Raw genomic sequence first — 17,869 nt, forward strand, 5'->3', positions numbered from 1 at the left:
TAGTGTGATTTGTTCATAACAAATTTATGTTGACTAACAAAGATGACTTCATCCTAAAGATATTTATGAATTACATGTTTTATAATTTGCTCTACTTACTTCCCAACTACTGAATTCAAGCTTTACTGGTCTGTGGTTCCCCAGGCCTTTCTTTTTCCCCTTTGTAAAAATGAGTACTATGCTAACCAGTTTTCCAGTCCTCTGTGATCTTGCCTGTTTTGTTTTAGTTTTTCTATGCAGCTGGTAGCAGTTCTTTTTATGAAGATTGAAGCAATATTAGCAGTTTTGCACCTTTGCATTAATAGCTCACCTTCACTTAGCAGCATACCTACTGTTTTCAGGATCTCTCTTCTAACACTTGTTATTTTTAGAGTCGTTTTCCAGTTGTAACTTGTATTTTTGTATTTAACCTCCATGAATTTTGTTGCTACACATTTGTGCCATTCCTTTGTACACTTCTTACTGACCTTCCATTGTCTGTCTTTTTTTCTCCACCCTCCCCCAGATCACTAAGAAGATTCTTTCATGGCCATATTAACTTGCGTTATTTATCTTTTTCCGGTGTTGGAATAGTTTGACATTGAGCCTCCCATTTTATGTCCTAAATCTCTTGCCAGACTGTGTTTTGTTTTTTTTTAATTTATCTACTCCTGGGACCTACTGTTTCTCTGGGTTGATTAATATCTATTATTTTTAAGTCCAGTGTCCTTGTTTTCTTATTCTTATAATTTCCTTGGTTTAGAATCATGATCAGTTTGTCCTTTCTGGTCAGAGCCAGATCCAAGGTAGATAACCCCCAAAGTGGTTTCCTCAACATTCTGAAACAGAAAGTTGTCCCTCACATATTACAAAATTGCAGGAAATTTTGTTTCTATATTTTCCTTTCAACAGGGAAGTTAAAATTATTATTATATAAATTTTATATATTTGTATATGCATAAAATTGCCTGGCTTATCTTCTCTGTTTTGGTAGTATGTTTAAAAAAAAATCCCCATTGTAACATCATTACTATTCTTTTCTGCCTTCATCTTCAGCTAGATACCCTCAGTATATTTGCTGTTCTCATTTAATGTAGACCAGTGGTTCTCAACCTTTTTGGACTTGACGCGCCCCTCCATAACTTTTGTGAATTGAATGGCACCCAATTTCAAAAACTAATTTATATTACAGTGCTTACCTCCATACACAGGGGCTGAGCAGAAGGGGTTGGAGGTTCTCTAGGCAGGGACAAATCTGAGCCTGCCTTATCTGCTTATCCGTTTACATTCTCACACTTTGCTTATCTCCTCATGCCTCATGGCACCCCTGGCATAGGTGGCATAGACAGAAAAAGTTATGCCCTTCAGTGCTGATACTCCAATCATGATATTCAACCTAGTAATGTTAATTAAATTGTCATGTCTCTTTACAGTAGATCTTCCTATATCTCCTTACTCCTAGTATTTGTATGGAAGCTCTGAAGATGCTTTGCAGACTGCCCTATTACATTTCCTTCTGCATAATTTAAATCTTATTATGGTTTCCCATCACTTCTCAGTAATAAAGTCCTTTCTCTCAACTTTAATTTAGACTAGGCCCTTTTCATTTTAGTTATAGAAATTGGTAAATCATATATTAACATTAGTTGGGGCAAGAGAAAAAGAGCTTTTATTTTATCTTAGATGGACTGTACATTAAATATTAATTATGTGATTGCTATTTTTTTTGTATTGTAGAAAATGCCTGAAGCATCAGAAGATCATAATCACTGGAAGGCCTGTTGACTTCCATTTCTTGAGAATCCAGAACATCATCAGTCTGGCATGGCGCAGGGCAGTCAGCAACTCGATGTGCAGGTACTCCAAGACCTCCGGCAACGTTTCCCTGAGATTCCAGAAGGGGTGGTATCTCAGTGCATGCTCCAGGTATGCTTCAACAGAAAAAAATAACAGTAAAATTTATTGCATCTACCTTTTATCCTTGTTGTATAAAAATCCCTCCATAATCACCTACCTAGAGGTCACTTAAGCTTTGCTTCATCTCTTCCTTAAGTTTCTAAAGGCTAAAAGGCTCTTGGGAAGCAAAACAGGAAGTTTTCTTTTTAATGTCTGTAAATATGTACAAGAATTTAGTATTTCCTTTGGCAGAGTTGAAAGAAACACCACTCAGCCCACCCATTTCTGAAACCAATGCATGAATTACTGTATTTTTCATTACAGCAAACTTTTTAAGAGTGTTTAGGGCCTTACTAGTAAAATACTAAGCAAATTGTTGTAAAGTAGTAATCATTTAAATGTAGCTCTATTCTGAAAACTAACTAAAATACTGCAATAGGATAATACATCTGTTTTGTGAATTAAACCAAATTCAATCAACTATTAGATAAAAGTGCCAAAAAGCCCCACTGAAGCACGCAAACTCTACAGACACTGGGGAGCCGGGTCAAACTGATGCAGTTCCTCTTTCAGTAAAGCACTGGTTTTGTTTGTTGTTTTTTCCCCCCCCGCACATCTGTCAGCATCCCTAGGTCATGTCCAGATGTGCAGGGGTGTGCGCTTGCAGCGGCAAAATAGTTTTTGCCTACAGATGTGAAGGCCCCAGGGGAAAAAAACAGAAAAATTCCAGTTTTTTCCAATGACGTTTTTGTTTTTTTCCAAAAAATTTTTAAAAACTGTTATGAAATATTTTCTTTTAGAATGATGAATAACATGTTTAAGAGGAGGTGTTCATATATTGCTACCTTTTACTTGCCAGAAATGTTTTCTAATAACTATTTAACAGGAAGACTTTTATGTAAGACTATCTACAGTATCAGATCATTACAGTTTCTGTACACGAAGGACAAGCAGTACAGTACAACTCTCAAATGCAAGAGCAAGGTGCATTTCTGCCCCCAGGGGGCACTGCCATTTTCACAAGAGAAGGAAGAAGAATTCAGTGCCTTCTTTCCTCGTGGACTTCCTCTATTATTTTTAATCTAGAGGTTGGTGGATCTGCTCCTGTCTTACTGACTAGGCCTCAAAGGACTGGGAATGGACACTGGCAGCAGCATCCATTCGTTCCTGTAGACATTAGAAACAAGGAGCTTATTGTCCTGCTTGCTCAAAAGCCTCAGGAGAGGAGACAGAGCAAGAGTAAAGGTTTTGGAGTTGGACAGAACCTGCCTCTTCCTGGCCCTGTGACCTTGAGAAGTACAGAAGCAGCACAAAGGAGTGGAAAGAAAGTATACTTCTTTATTGAAAGGTAAGAGTTTAAATTTCTCCGAATTCAGTATATTAAACTATATTTTAGCTGCACTAGTATATTTTTATAATCTATGTAATTCATAATTGAATTCCTACTAATCTCATATTTTGTGACAAATTGCCCAACCTTAGCAGTGAGGTGAGGCCTGCAGGGCAGGGAAGTTGTTCACAGTTAACTCTGAGGAGGCTTCTCCTCTGTCCATTACTAAATGTGTATATGCTGTAGCTTAGTGTTTATATATGCAAGCTAGCCACTAAATAACATTTTTCTTTTTTCTCCCTTGGCAAAGTGGTGCAACCAACTTCTAGCATATGGAAGCATTTCCGCACTGCAAGTTTTTCCGAGGAGAAATATGTGATTTGCAAATACTGTCAAATGAAATATGCATTTCCAAATGCTACAAGGATGACCAAACACATCCTTGTATGTAAGAAGTGTCCTGTAGACATTAAAAAATCCTTCATGGTAAGTGAGGAGGAGGTGGATCATGATGATGAAAGTGCAAGTAGCTCTTTCCAACGTTCTCGATCTAGAAGTCCTCCTGCTGCTGCTGCTGCTGATTCTATAACATCAGCATCAGAAAGGGTTGTCCAATCAACATCTTCAAGTAACCAAATATTGCAACCAGTGGTATACAAAAGACTCTCAATAGCTTCATTTGTAGACAAAATGACACCTGAAGATCAGGAAAAAATTGACCAAGAACAATGCATTCTTCTGGGACGCCATTGTCAATAACTGAAAATGCATACTGGCAGGAAGCTTTTAAATTACTAAGGCCATCATACTGTTTCCCAGCAGACATTCTTTGAGCAAGCCACAGTATGAACATGTAATGCAATCTGTGCAAGGAAAAATCAACGAAGCACTGTGTCTTGCAGTACTTATGGATGGATGGACAAATGTATGGGGAGAAGGAATCATAAACTTTGTAATAACAACACCTCAACCAGTTTGTTACAGAAGCATTGAAACAGGAGAGAACAGGCATGCTGCAGAGTATATCAGTAGTAAAATATGTGAAGTCCTACAGAAGATTGAGAGTGGTAAAGTATTTGCTTTGCTGACTGATAATGCAAGTAACATGAAAGCAGCTTGAGAGATCATAATGGATAAATGTCCACATATTACTGCAATAGGGTGTGCATCCCATGGGCTAAACTTGCTTCTTAATGATATCATGAAGTTGGACACTCTGCAGAATATCTATAGAAGAGCAAAAAAAGTTATAAAACATGTAAAAGCTACTCATTGTAGCTGCAGCCTTGAAGAAGAAGCGGGAAGAAAAGAATGCAAAGAATAAAATAGTAACACTCAAACTGTAGTAAAAGTAGATGGGGTGGAGTGGTGATCTCATTTGAAAGTTTACTGAAAAACAAAGAAGCTTTTCGAAAAACAGTAATAATTGAGGATCTTAAAGTATCCAGAAGTGTAAGGAACATGGTACTTGATGAGGATGTCTTCTGGGTTCAGCTGCAGAACTCTGTGAAGATTATAAAGCGAATTTCTTCAGCAATCACTGCATCTGAATCAGACAGTGTACTTTTGTCAGGCATTCCTTATGAAATGGCCCAGATAAAATATACTGTTTTTGAGAATCTAAGTGTATCTCCGCTTACAAGTACAGAAGAAAGAAAAGTGAAAGACTTCATTAACAGATACGAAGAATTTTGTTGCCAATCAATTCATGCTGCTGCAAATCTCTTGGATCCAAGATTCAAAGGCAGAAATGTTGGTAATGATAGCACTGTTACTGCATTTAACTGGATTACAAAACAAGCAACACACTTAGGACTTGATGTTGGAAAGGTACTTTCAGATGTTGCAGAATACAGAACATCTTCAGGTATTTGGACCAGGAATGCAGTCTGGGACTAGTGCCAAGCATATTCTTCCTGCAACATGGTGGCAAGGCCTTTGCAGGACACAGCCACTGACTCCTCTTGCTTCTCACCTGGTTCAGATTCCTCCATCTTCTGCAGCATGTGAAAGAAACCGATCTATGTTTGGAAATATTCACACCAAATCAAGAAATAAACTAACACGTGAAAGAGTAGAGAAGCTTGTCTCAATCCAGACAAACCTTCAGTTTTAAGAAGTCCATGAAGATGATAAAAGTGAAGGATCAGAAGAAGCAGAAACTGCTGATAGTGATAGCTCAAAAAATGAGACTGATTAGACAAAGTTTCATGTAGCAAAATTTGTATTCAATGAGTCTTCGGTTTTATTCCCCTCTTTTTCTCAGCTCTTTTTCTAAAAATGAGTACTTTCTGTATCTGCTTAACATTGTGGAGAAGACTTAAGTCCAGAATATGTAATAACTTTTTTTGTTTTACTGTAATGTTGATGGTTTCTTCTATTTTCAACTTTAATTTTTGCCTGCTTCTCATAAACTGGGAAAAACTAAGAGGTGCTAGGTTCCTTAGAGTTCAGCAGCTTGTAGCTCCATTTGTAACAGAAATTAAAAACATTTAAAATAAATTCAATTAGTAAATTTGTAATTATTGTCTGCATAAAATATACTTTTAAATGTAATAAATACACCAAACATGATAATCCTATGAGCAAACCAAGCTATACAGAATACATTTTATGTTCTTAAAGTAGGAAAGTGAATTTAGATCTGTAAAGGGTGCTAAGAAAATAAGTATTTCATATATTTCAGTTTTCCCCAAATTTCTATTTTTTCCAGGAAAAAATGGGGGGGACCTTTTTTTTTCCCCTCTGGTTTCAAAATTTCCAGAAATTTTACATCTCTAATTTTGCCACAGCACACACCTCTCTGTGCATGCACTTTTTGAGGGACAAATTATTCTGCTTTGGGCAAACTGCCCTTTCCCAACTCCTCCTGGCTCTCGGCTTGCTGGAGGAGCAAGGACACAACTGCAGGAGTGCAGATGCTCAGGCTAGCAGCCAGAGCATCTCCCTGGAGGACCATACCTCCATGTTTTGCTGTTGCATGTTTGCTTCCATAGTGTGTGCCACGCTGTGTTTTTTCCTGGTGCTTTTTTTTCCTACCAGGATTTTTTTTTGCTACCAAAATTTGAAGATAAATTTGCAGCGCGAGGCACATTTTAATGTTCCCCGAATGTGGTTTGTGGCACTGCCAACTGCACGCCCCTGCTTGTCTGGGCATAGACCTAGAGTCTAAACAGGCACACCTGGACTGGAAGGGTTGAGTAAGGTTTTCAATTTTTATAGTCACTTTTCTCAGTAAAACCGTTAAGCCAGTGGTTCTCCACCTCTCTAGATTCTGGAGGCACCCCTCTGCAACTTCTGTGCATTTAAAAAACTAGTTTATTTATTATAGTGCTTATCTCCTTTATCTCCTTGAAGAGAGGGGCCAAGAAGGAGGAGGAGTGGTTGGCAGGGAACAGCCTGTGCTGCAGTGACTTGGGGGAGGTGGAGCTGCAAGGGAAGAGCCTACATGTTTCTCATTGGAACCTGAGCTTATCTTGTCTTCTCTATCCCAGCAGCACCCTTCAAAGGCTGTCATAGTATCTCAGGGTGCCACAGCACCCTGGTTGAAAATCACTGCTTTAAACACGTTTTAAGATCATAATTACATTTATCATTCACTAAATGCAAGATTATCTTGTGAATGTGTGGGATAGGAGGAGAACAGCCACTCCAGAAGCAGCAACTGGGGAACTTCTGGGAAGGAGCCAGTATCTAGGTCTAGTTGGAATCTTTTTGTTGAAATTGCAGTGTTTTGTAGAAATGTCATTGAGATGAAATGTGTTAGAAAGGTTTCTAATGCTTCTGATGGAATGGCCAGTAGCCTCGTGGTTAGAGTACTCACCTGGGGATTTCAACATCTGTAAGAGGTGGCACCTGAAATGGGATTTCCAGATCCCAGGTGAGAATGCCTTAACTACAAGCTTAGCTCCTTGAGGATGCAAGGTGTCTCTCCTGTTTCATTGTAAATTTCAAAAGGCCTCTGTTTTCTACTGAGGCACAATTTTGGAAAACTTGAATTTTTACACAATGGGAAATCTCATTCCTGTTCAGCTAAAAAATGCACCTGCCTATGAATTGCAGGTTGTAGTGAAGAGAATTCAATCTTGTCTACCTGGCAAATAAAACTAAAATAGCTAACTGTGACTTCACATTATTAGTTAGTTATTTCAGTATAACTGGAGTTGTTGTTTTTGGTGTAAAATTTTGTACACAGGCTTCAGTTAGCGAATAGTATGAATTTAAAAGTGATCTCAAAATGATTTACCTTCTTAGCGTGCAGGCCAGAGCTGTGTCTCAGCTATGTTGATCAGGCTCTATAAAACTCAGTCTGGACATATGACATAATTACAACAGCTGTAATTTATGTTTTGTATATCATGGTAAATTATACTGGGATCCCAAGCAGACAGATAGAGCTGTCCAGAAGTAGCTGTTTGTGATAGACACTAGGTGTTCGGGGAAGCATCTAAATAGCCAGATAGGTCCACAGCAGATGGCTCCCCCAGGATGAAAACAGACAACTGCCTACCCACTACACTACTGGTATAACTTACACTATTCTACTAAAAATGTTTCTAGGGATAACTTGCTTTTGAATTTGAAGCACATAAACTGATTTCTGGTTTTGTCATCTCTTTGCTTATTGTTTGCATCAGTGTAAATGTGTAAGCCCATAGCCTGCTAATGAAAAACAAGATGATGCTTTTCATATGCCTGCATCTTTTCTGGCAGGACTGTCTCCATTCACCTGTTTTTTTCCTATTATCTTTCACCTCCAGTTGTCTGTCTAGGGCTGCATACCTGGGGAAAAGAATATTCAATAGGGTAGATGTTTTTGATGGTGGGATAAGGAATATATGTGTCAGATGTAACTTTACCAGCATAGTCCCTCCCTTCAAGTAGAGGATCTGGTTCCCTGTAGAAATCTCAACCTTCTGAGTTGCTCTTTTTATTTGTTGCTAGGCCTGTCAGAAGGCTTTGGAATCCTTTTTGCTCCAAGCTCCACATCATTAGAGGAGGTAACTGAGTAGAGGCCTTTAATTTAGCTAGAGAAGTGCTTCAACAGCTTTGTTATTGTTATAATTTGGATATTAGCATACTCTTCCTGGATGGACTGAATAGTAAAGAAGCCAGAAGCTGGTATGCACACATGCATCCAGGAAGAGCAGGTACCAACTGCAGATGCTTCCTCAGCCTGACAAAGGGTATTTATATATGAAAGCTTGCAAAGAAGAATTTTTCCAGCTATTTGTTTTGGTCTAATAAAAGATAGCAGATTTACCCAAAGAATTTCTTCTGCCTATGTCCTTAGACCAACACAGCTACAACCTACACCCATGTCCTCTTCCTTATGTCACATTATGATATGAACTGAAGAGCACTATGGATTCTTTACTAAGGCCCGGTCTAAAACATTTTGCTGACAAGATATTAGTTCTGGAGCAGGTGCTGAGTGGAACCTCCAGAAGCATATAGCTGTGCATGTTCTTGAGCATGTTGGAGGTGATGGTTGCTGTCTGCCACCAGAACTTCTGGCAGCTAAAGCAAGTGTATATAGACCATGCGTTTGTCCTGGTTACTTAACAGGTGAGCTGCTTGCCAGCAATTGGCTATCCTCTACTATGTCTGTAGCTCACTGCCATATTGTTACTCACTCTAACTTAAGGCTCTGGTTCCCAAACATCCTACTGTAATTCTTCAGCTCTTGTCACTCTGGACAGCTCCCCATAGTTCACCTGTGAACAGAAGTAGATATTAAAAAAAATTATAAAAACAGTGCATCGTCTGAGGTATCAGAGAGAGCCAGTAAATGAGCAGAGCTGGAGAAGACAAAATAACAGAAGTAAAACTTTAGCTGAGTATATACTGAATGTTCTTCTTTAGTCTCAGTATTAATGTAATCCACAACGTAATATAATAGTAACACTAACTGTCTGGACCAGTGGTGCCGAACCTTGTTGTCCAGCAGACTGGATGGGCAGGGCCCAGTCCAGTCCCTCCACAGGCTGGATGTTTCAATTGGATGTCCATGAAGATGGGGGCAGGGGGCCTGGCCTTGATCCAACTGTGCAGGGGAAGAGGCTTGGCCCAGCCCCGATCCAGCCCTGGTCGGGGTGGGGGCAGGGGCATAACCCAGCTCCAACCTGGCTGGAAGGAAGAGGGATTGACCCAGCCCCATGATGGCTAGGAGAAGGGTGCCATAGTCTAACCAGCTTCACAGGGAGAGAAGGTGTATCCTGGCCTCATGGAAGAAAGGGGATGTGGCCCAGCCTCAACCTGGCCAGGTGGAAGGAAGAGGGACTGTCCCATCCCTGTGATAGGGAGAGAAGCAGGTGTGGGCTGGCCCCTAACCAGCTGCAAAGGGGGAGTGGGCATGGCCCAGCCTTGTGGGGAGAAAGGGACATGGCCCAGCTCCATTGGCTGTAGGGAGAGTAGGGGGACTGGCTAAGCCCCAATCAGGCCCTACTGGGGGAGAGTTGTGGCCCAGCTATGTGGAGCTTAGGATTTTGGCAGCAGGGAGGGACGGCAGTATTAACTGCCACTGCTTCCTACTGCTAAATTTCCAGACCCATAGGCTGGATTCCAAAACTTTATGGACCAGGTTTGGCCTGCAGGCTCGAGGCTAAGTGCCCCTGGTCTAGACTACTTGCAGATCACCTGGTAAAGTGGAGTTAATTCTCATTTAGGAAGCTACTGAAATAGTATACATGTTTTTATACTAAAACAATGTGAGAAGGGTTTAATTTGATGAAATGTTTACACATGCTAAAAGAATTGCTCTTTATCAAGTGAAAAAAAATGCATTACTCATTTTGGCATTAACTTTTTAATCTTTCAGTAAACTGTTGGTGGGAAAAGAGAACTTCATAAGTATAAATAAGTCCTTGTTCCTAATTATTGAATTGTTTTTGGCCTGTTAAGATATACTGTACTTCATAAGAAACAACAGTCTTAAGATAAAATATAACAAAAAGCCTTTGGGCAAAGGTGCCTCAAGCAGTTATTAGTTCCGGTAAGGTTTAGACCAGGATTTAGATTCAAGGCTTTTGTTTAACTTGTCATAAATAATAAGGATAAAAAAACTCTGCAACTCTATGTGAATTTTTTTCAGAATTGTTTATCATTACCTTGGACTAAGACCTCATAAAAAGACTTCAGCCACTAATAAAAAGGTGGATGTGGGAAAAGCCCCTTTGATATTTGGATTTGATTAAGTTTAAAAAATGTAAGGCATATATACCAATCTAGGCATATAAATATAAATCATACCATTCTTGAAATTTGAAGGGGTTTAGAGTCTTCATTTATCTGAGAGTTGCGTAAACCTTTTTTTAATAGCTTTAAAGTGTATTTCTCTTTACAAAAGTATAACATGAAGTGTCAGGATACAAGAAATGTTGCAAATGGATGTTAAGTCAAAACAATTTAAAATTTTAATTTATGCTTTTCATTTTGACAGTAATAGTATTTACTGGGTGTGTCAACATGTGCGCTTTAATGCGCAGTAGTCTATTCTACCGCTCATTAAAGTGGCACATAAAAAAAGTGCTGTTACACTGATGTGCAGTAGAATAGGCTACTATGCATTAAGTGTCATGTAAAAAGCGGGCAGTTATGCTATTTTGCGTTACCATAGCCTAATGCACATTTATTTAATACCTCATATTGTGCATTAGGAAAAGCATATTAACGCACATGTAGGCATGCTCAGTGGCTGCGTCTACACAAGACACTGATTGTGCAGTAGTAACGAACTAGTGTACAGTAGCAATGAGCTATTGTGCAGTAGTAACAAGATGAAAGTACTAAATGACTGTACAGTAACCAGAGTTACTACAGCAGTGTCCCTGAACAGCTTTGTGGGGACACTGACTGCACAGTAGCTTATTATTAGTGCACGGTAGCTCATTCATAGATTCATAGACATTAGGGCTGGAAGGGACCTCGGAAGATTGAGTCCAGTCCCCTGCCCTAGGGTCAGGAAGTCAGCAGGGATCATAGGATCCCAGCAAGATAAACATCCAAATGTCTATTGAAGGCATTCAAAGTAGGTGCTTGAACCACCTGTGGGGGCTCGGACAGTAAAGAAGTTCTTCCTTATGTCCAGCCTGAAATGGTCATGGAGGAGTTTGTGACCATTTGTCCTTGTCATCCCTTGAGGCGCTCTGGCGAACAGATGTTCCCCCAGATCCTGGCAAGTACCCCGATGAGCTTATATGTGGCCACCAGATCACCCCTGAGCCTGTGCTTTTCCAGGCTGAAGGGTCCCATGGCTCTCAGGCTGTCATCATAAGATCTGTTTTCCTGACCTCTGATCATGCATGTGGCTCTCCTTTGCACCCTCTCAAGCTTCACCACATCCTTTTTGAATTGTGGAGCCCAAAACTGGATGCAGTACTCCAGCTGCAGCCTCACCAAGGCTGAGTACAACAGGAGGATGACGTCCTGGGATTTGCTTGAGAAGCATCTGTGGATGCAACGAAGCATTTTGTTTCCTTTACTAGCAGCAGTATCACATTGCAGGTTCATGTTCATCTTGTGGTCAATCATGACCCCCAATTCCCTTTCATCCATAGTGCTAGCCAGCGTAGCACTGCCGAGCCTATAAGGATGCTGCAGGTTTTTTTTCCCAAGTTGGAGAACCTTGCATTTTTCAGTGTTAAACACCATCAGGTTCTCATCCACCCATTTCCTGAGCCTGTCAAGGTCAGCCTGGATCACCCTCCTGTCCTCAGGTGTGGACGCTTTACCTCAGAGTTTGGTGTCATTGGCAGACTTGTCCAGTCCACCTCCAACACCAATGTCCACATCATTAATGAAGATGTTAAATAGTATAGGCCCAAGGACAGAGACCTAGGGGACCCTACTGGTCACAGGGCACCACGACGATTGACTTCTGTCAACCACCACCCTCTGGGTCCAACCACAGAGCCAATTCCCCAACCAGTGGATCGTGGTTTGGCTGAGGCCACAGTTAGCCAGTTTTACTAAGAGGTGGTCATGGGATACCAGATCAGAGGCTTTTTTAAAGTCAAGATATACGATGAGCCAGCATCGGGGATGATGCTCAGGGGCAACCAGCACGGTTTCATTAGGGGCAGGTCATGTCAGACCAACCTGATTGCCTATTACGATCAGGTTGCAAAAGCATTGGATGCAGGTGTTGCCGTGGATGTAGTCTTCCTGGACTTCAGCAAGGCCTTTGACACTGTCCCCCACCCCATCCTCATTAAAAAACTAGGCGACTGTGGCATCGATGCCTACACGGTCAGATGGATTGCTAATTGGCTGAAGGGTTGTACTCAGAGGGTGGTGGTGGACGGGTCATATTCGACCTGGGGGGAAGTGGGCAGCGGAGTCCCTCAGGGCTCGGTCCTTGGGCCTGCACTGTTCAATTTCTTTATCAGCGATTTGGATGACGGGGTGAAAAACAACCTGTTCAAATTTGCTGATGATACCAAAATTTGGGGTGAGGTGGGCACGCTAGTAGGGAGGGAAAGACTGCAGAAAGACCTGGATAGGTTGCAAGGGTGGGCTAACAAAAACAGGATGTGTTTCAATATGGACATGTGCAGGGTGCTGCACTTGGGCAGTAGTAACTGGCAACACACTTATAAGATGGGAAACTCCCTTCTTGAGAGCACGGAGGCAGAAAGAGATCTTGGAGTTGTCATTGACCCCAAGATGAACATGGGCCAACAGTGCAAGGTCACGGTCAGCAGGGCTAACCGGACCCTATCGTGCATCCACAGCTGCATCTCAAGTAGGTCCAAGGAGGTGATTATCCCCCTCTACGCAACACTGGTCAGGCTGCAGCTGGAGTACTGTGTCCAGTTCTGGGCACCCCACTTCAAGAGGGATGTGGACAACATTGAGAGGGTCCAGAGGAGGGCCACCTGCATGATTCGGGGACAGCAGGGCAGACCCTACAATGAGAGGCTACGGGACCTGAACCTGTTCAGCCTTCACAAGAGAAGGCTGAGGGGGGACCTTGTGACCATCTATAAACTCACTAGTGGGGACCAGAAGGGTTTGGTGGAGACCTTGTTTCCCCTAGCGCCCCCCGGGATAACAAGGAATAACGGCCACAAGTTGTTGGAGAGTAGGTTTAGATAAGACATCTGTAAGAACTACTTCACAGTTAGGGTGGCTAGGATCTGGAACCAACTTCCAAGGGAAGTGGTGCTGGCTCCTACCCTGGGGGTCTTTAAGAAGCGGCTTGATGCCTACCTGGCTGGGATCACTTGAGCCCAGTTTTCTTCCTGCCCAGGCAGGGGGTCGGATTTGAAGATCTACAAGGTCCCTTCCAACCCTACTTCTATGATTCTGTGACATCAATCTCTTCTCCTTGGTCCAGGTGATAGGTCACCTGGTCATACAAGGAAATGAGATTGGTCAAGCAAGACCTACCCACAACAAATCCGTGCTGGCTATCCCTCAGGATGTTGCTATCGGCCACTCTGTTAAGAATGGCCTCTTTGATAATCTTTTCTAAGACCTTCCCGGGATAGAGGTCAGGCTGATGGGCCTATAGTTTGCTGGATCCACTTTCCTCCCTTTCTTGAAGATAGGCACCACATTGGCCTTCTTCCAATCATCGGGCACTTCACCAGAGTGACAGGAGCTCTCGAAGATCCATGCTAGAGGCTGGGCTATGATGCTAGCCAGCTCCTTGAGTACCCTGGAGTGTAAACTGTCAGGGCCGGCTGACTTGAAGGTATCCAGCCTCTCAAGGTATTCCTTCACGAGGTCAGCATCGATGGAAAGTAAGGAATCTCCCTCACCTGGGCCTCCCTGTCCCGTAGTGGGCAGGGGTGTCCCATGGGACTGGTGAAAGACCGACGCAAGGTACCCATTTAGCAAGTTGGCTTTTTCCTGGGCGTCGGTTGTCCGTTGGACCCCTGCTAAACCAGATGGGACAATGTTGCCCTTGCTTTTCCTCCAGCTCCCCACGTATCTAAAAAAGGACTTTTTATTGTCCTTGATATTTGTAACTAGCTGGAGTTCTGTTGCAGCCTTGGCTTTCCTGGTTTGTTCCCTGCAGGTCTGGACCAGTGCAGAGTATTCCTCCTTGGAGGTGGATCCAGTCCTCCATCCTTTGTAGGTCTGTCTTTTAAGATGCAGGAGGTCCGCTAGTTCCCTGGAGAGCCAAGGGGGCTGCTGTGCCCTTTTGCTGCCTTTCCTCCGAGACGGGATAGATTTTGCTTGTGCTTCCAGGATCACTCCCTTGAGGAGCAACCACTCATCCTGAATTCCCCTCCCCTTTGGGTTGTGGCCCTTTATAATCTTTTTAACTCTTTAAGAAAATATGTCTCAAGTCTCTGCATGTGTATTTATCAGCTTGGCTATCCTTTTGGATATTTGTCATATCTACATTGTCCTCATGATAAAGAAATCCTTGAAATAGTGTGTTAAAGAAAGAGATAAAGTCCAGGAATCAAAGGCAGTCTATTGCAAGGGAAGTTGAGCAGAATAAAAAATTATATATTAAGGGAAATTCTAAAACCTGTAGTTTAATGTTTCACTTTATTTTTAATTGCCAGTAAAATAAGTAGCAAACCTATATTTAACTGGTATTTTGATTAGAAAATTAGTAACTATTGAGGTTTGGCTATAACATACTACATGATGGAAATGTTTATTTTTGAATGCTGTAAAGGTTGAGGTTGTGAGAGAGTTATCACATGCAGAGTTTTTTCTCATTTGAAATAGAATTAAATATATGCAAGTATGGTTTCCTTGAGAAGAGAGGCTTTTCAGGAATTAATGTAAAAGCACTAACTGTTACCAGGTTCTGTTTCCCTTAATTGGACTTGCTATATTTTATGTCTGTCACTCAGTAGGCAGTGTTATCATAGGGTTTCACTGCAGGCTGCTTGAGCTGTTAGGGATTATCTTTAATTTATTTCAGGATTCATAGCTATGCCACTTATCATGATATGTTATCCTTAACATGTTCAAGATAGGCTTGATTGGAGCTTCAGTTGAATATATGGTGAGTTATATAGTCGGTTAGTGTTGCTAAATGTAATTTGAAAATAATAGGTGTCAATTCTTGCTCCTAGAACAACAACAACCTTGATGCCTGTTGTCGAGTCCTTGCACAGGAGAGCAACAAATACTTATATATGGAATACCATAGCCCTGATGACACCAGAATGAATAGGAATCGCCTTTTGCACATTAATCTGGGTATCCATCCTCATACCAGCTATCATGCAGGGGATGGAACTCAACTTAATGGTGGTCGTACACTGGTACATAGCTCAAGTGATGGACACATTGATCCACAGCGCACAGCAGGTAAACAGCTGATCTGCTTAGTTCAAGAGCCGCACTCTGCTCCAGCTGTTGTGGCTGCTTCTCCGAATTACAATCCATTTTTCATGAATGACCAGAATAGAAATGCAGCTACTCCACCTCCACAACCACCTCAACAGCCATCTTCCATCCAACCAGGAATGAACACGTCTGCTATGCAAGGCCCTCCTCCTCCTCCATATATGCACATACCTCGATACAGTACAAATCCTATTACTGTTACAGTATCACAGAACCTCCCCTCTGGACAAACTGTACCCAGAGCTTTACAAATTCTTCCACAGATTCCAAGCAATCTTTATGGGACTCCTGGTTCTATATATATAAGACAGACATCTCAAAGTTCTTCAGGACGACAGACTCCTCAAAATACACAATGGCATTCATCGCCACAGGGCCCAGTTCCACATTATACTCCACGTCCTCTGCCGGTATATCCACATCAACAGAACTACCAACCTTCTCAGTATTCTCCTAAGCAGCCCCAGATGCCTCAATCAGCTTTTAGATCACCGCCTCCTTCTCAATGCCCTTCTCCCTTTGGATCACCTCAGCACCAAGTGCAGTCTACTCAATTAGGCCATCAGAGCTCACATGTGTTTATGCCTCCTAGTCCTTCAACTGTTTCACCCCATCCGTATCAACAAGTGCCCCCAAGTTGTCAAAAATTAGGTGGTCATTCAGTATCTTACCTTCCTTATGGTGGACCTAACTTATCCAAAGGTTCCATGAACAAAATAGAAATTACAGTTGAGCCACCACAAAGACCTGTGACTCCAATGAATAGAAGTCCTTCACCAATAAGTAGTCAACCATCTCAACGAAACCAGCACCCACTATATGCAGCCACTACTCCACCTTCAGGCTCACCTTCAAGAGGTATGTCAGGTCAACCAAAACATCCGTTTAGTGTTAATCCAGTATATATTACCTACACACAACCAACTGGACCTACAGGTGCACCAACACAATCTCCCCGGGTAATGGTATCTCAGCCAAACCCAACAGTTTTTAAAATCACAGTAGGTCCAGCACCAACTGAGAATCTGTTAAATTTAGTGGACCAAGAAGAGCGTTCTGCAGCACCAGAACCTATTCAGCCCATTTCAGTAATGCCAGGATCTGGAGGAGAGAAAGGAAGCCATAAATACCAGAGGAGTTCTAGTTCTGGATCAGATGACTATGCTTATACTCAAGGTAAACTCATTAACTTCTAACTGAATGAAGCTTGAAAAAAATTATCTTTAAAATGCAGCTTTAAATTTATTCATCTGCTGCAAAGTGGTGAATATTGAGTCTGTTCAGAAAACCATAGGTGAATTCTCTGGACGCTTTAATGGGAAATATTGATGTATTTCTTAAATTTTAATGTTATACATATAAATTGGTGAGATTGGTTGTCCGTGTTGGAGTGGCTTGCTACCACTCTAAAGAAAATGAGACATCTGAAGAAACTGAGAACCTGTGCTGTTAAATTTTAAAAGGCAAATGTTTTTATTTTGTAAAAGTTTTGCTTTGATGATCATTGAGACCACTTTAAATGTAAAATGGATAACTGAACTAAAATGACTTTTTGACAACAGATATATTTCTTTAGCATGCGGTTCTGGGGTAGCCATGCAAAACCGAAAACAATTGCTGCTAAGAATTTGAGTCTAATTTTAGACAAAACCAAACAAAACAAGTACTAAGTGAAAAAAGAAGGGAAGAGATTTAGGACAGGGATTAAAATAAAATAAATCCATTATTTGCTTTGATGTAGAAGAACGTCATTAGTTTAATTTTTTTCAAAACTATAGTAATTTATCAAACTACATGGAGGAAATGTGCGTTAGGATGTGTTGGGAAGATGTGATAATGTTTATACTACCTATACACAGTCATCTTGACCTACAGGTGTACTGACACATTGTTAAGTGTGTCCAAATCCTTTTTGGCAAACAGGTTTAGGACACGTGTTCTGTGTGTGTGGTGGAGGTGGGGGGAGGAGGATAAATAATTACAGCCACAATACCAAGTATAAAGTAAATGAGAACTAATAATTAATTCTGAATTCCATCAGAAAGCAAACATTTTTGGTAGAAAAGTGCTTTCTTCAGAGTTAGTTTCAGAAATCTGTCTGATTAGACTTAAAACTTTTCCTGAGGAAACAAGTTAGCATTTAAGTTTGGCGTTCGAGCCGTTCAAACAGTAGTAACAGCATAATGCTAACCAGCAGCAGATATTCAGAGTTTGTTTCATTTTTAGACCCCTAACATGAGAAGTGTCTACCCTTCTCTTTTGCTGTCTCTGTTCTTCCTTTTTATTTTATAATCCCCATTTCACTAACTTGGTACAGGAGGAGTTGACCCTTCATTCTAC

The 17,869-nt window shown here is 41.4% G+C and overlaps 1 protein-coding gene across 5 annotated transcripts in view; it reads left to right on the forward strand.

Moving 5' to 3' along the window:
- The window catches only part of TAB3 (TGF-beta activated kinase 1 (MAP3K7) binding protein 3), a 135,936-nt gene that overhangs the window by 98,732 nt on the left and 19,335 nt on the right, over nucleotides 1-17,869 (forward strand). For 3 of the 5 annotated variants that reach the window (XM_019486286.2, XM_019486285.2, XM_006258767.4), the window contains 2 exons: nucleotides 1,717-1,905; nucleotides 15,253-16,705. In XM_019486286.2, the coding sequence (XP_019341831.1) occupies nucleotides 1,804-1,905; nucleotides 15,253-16,705 (1,555 nt within the window). In that variant the 5' untranslated portion in view covers nucleotides 1,717-1,803. The remainder of the gene's footprint in view (nucleotides 1-1,716; nucleotides 1,906-15,252; nucleotides 16,706-17,869) is intronic. The other 2 variants (XM_019486287.2, XM_019486289.2) reach the window with 2 other exon arrangements.

The sequence above is a fragment of the Alligator mississippiensis genome, chromosome 1, assembly GCF_030867095.1.
Source record: "Alligator mississippiensis isolate rAllMis1 chromosome 1, rAllMis1, whole genome shotgun sequence".
Taxonomy (NCBI): Eukaryota; Metazoa; Chordata; order Crocodylia; family Alligatoridae; genus Alligator; species Alligator mississippiensis.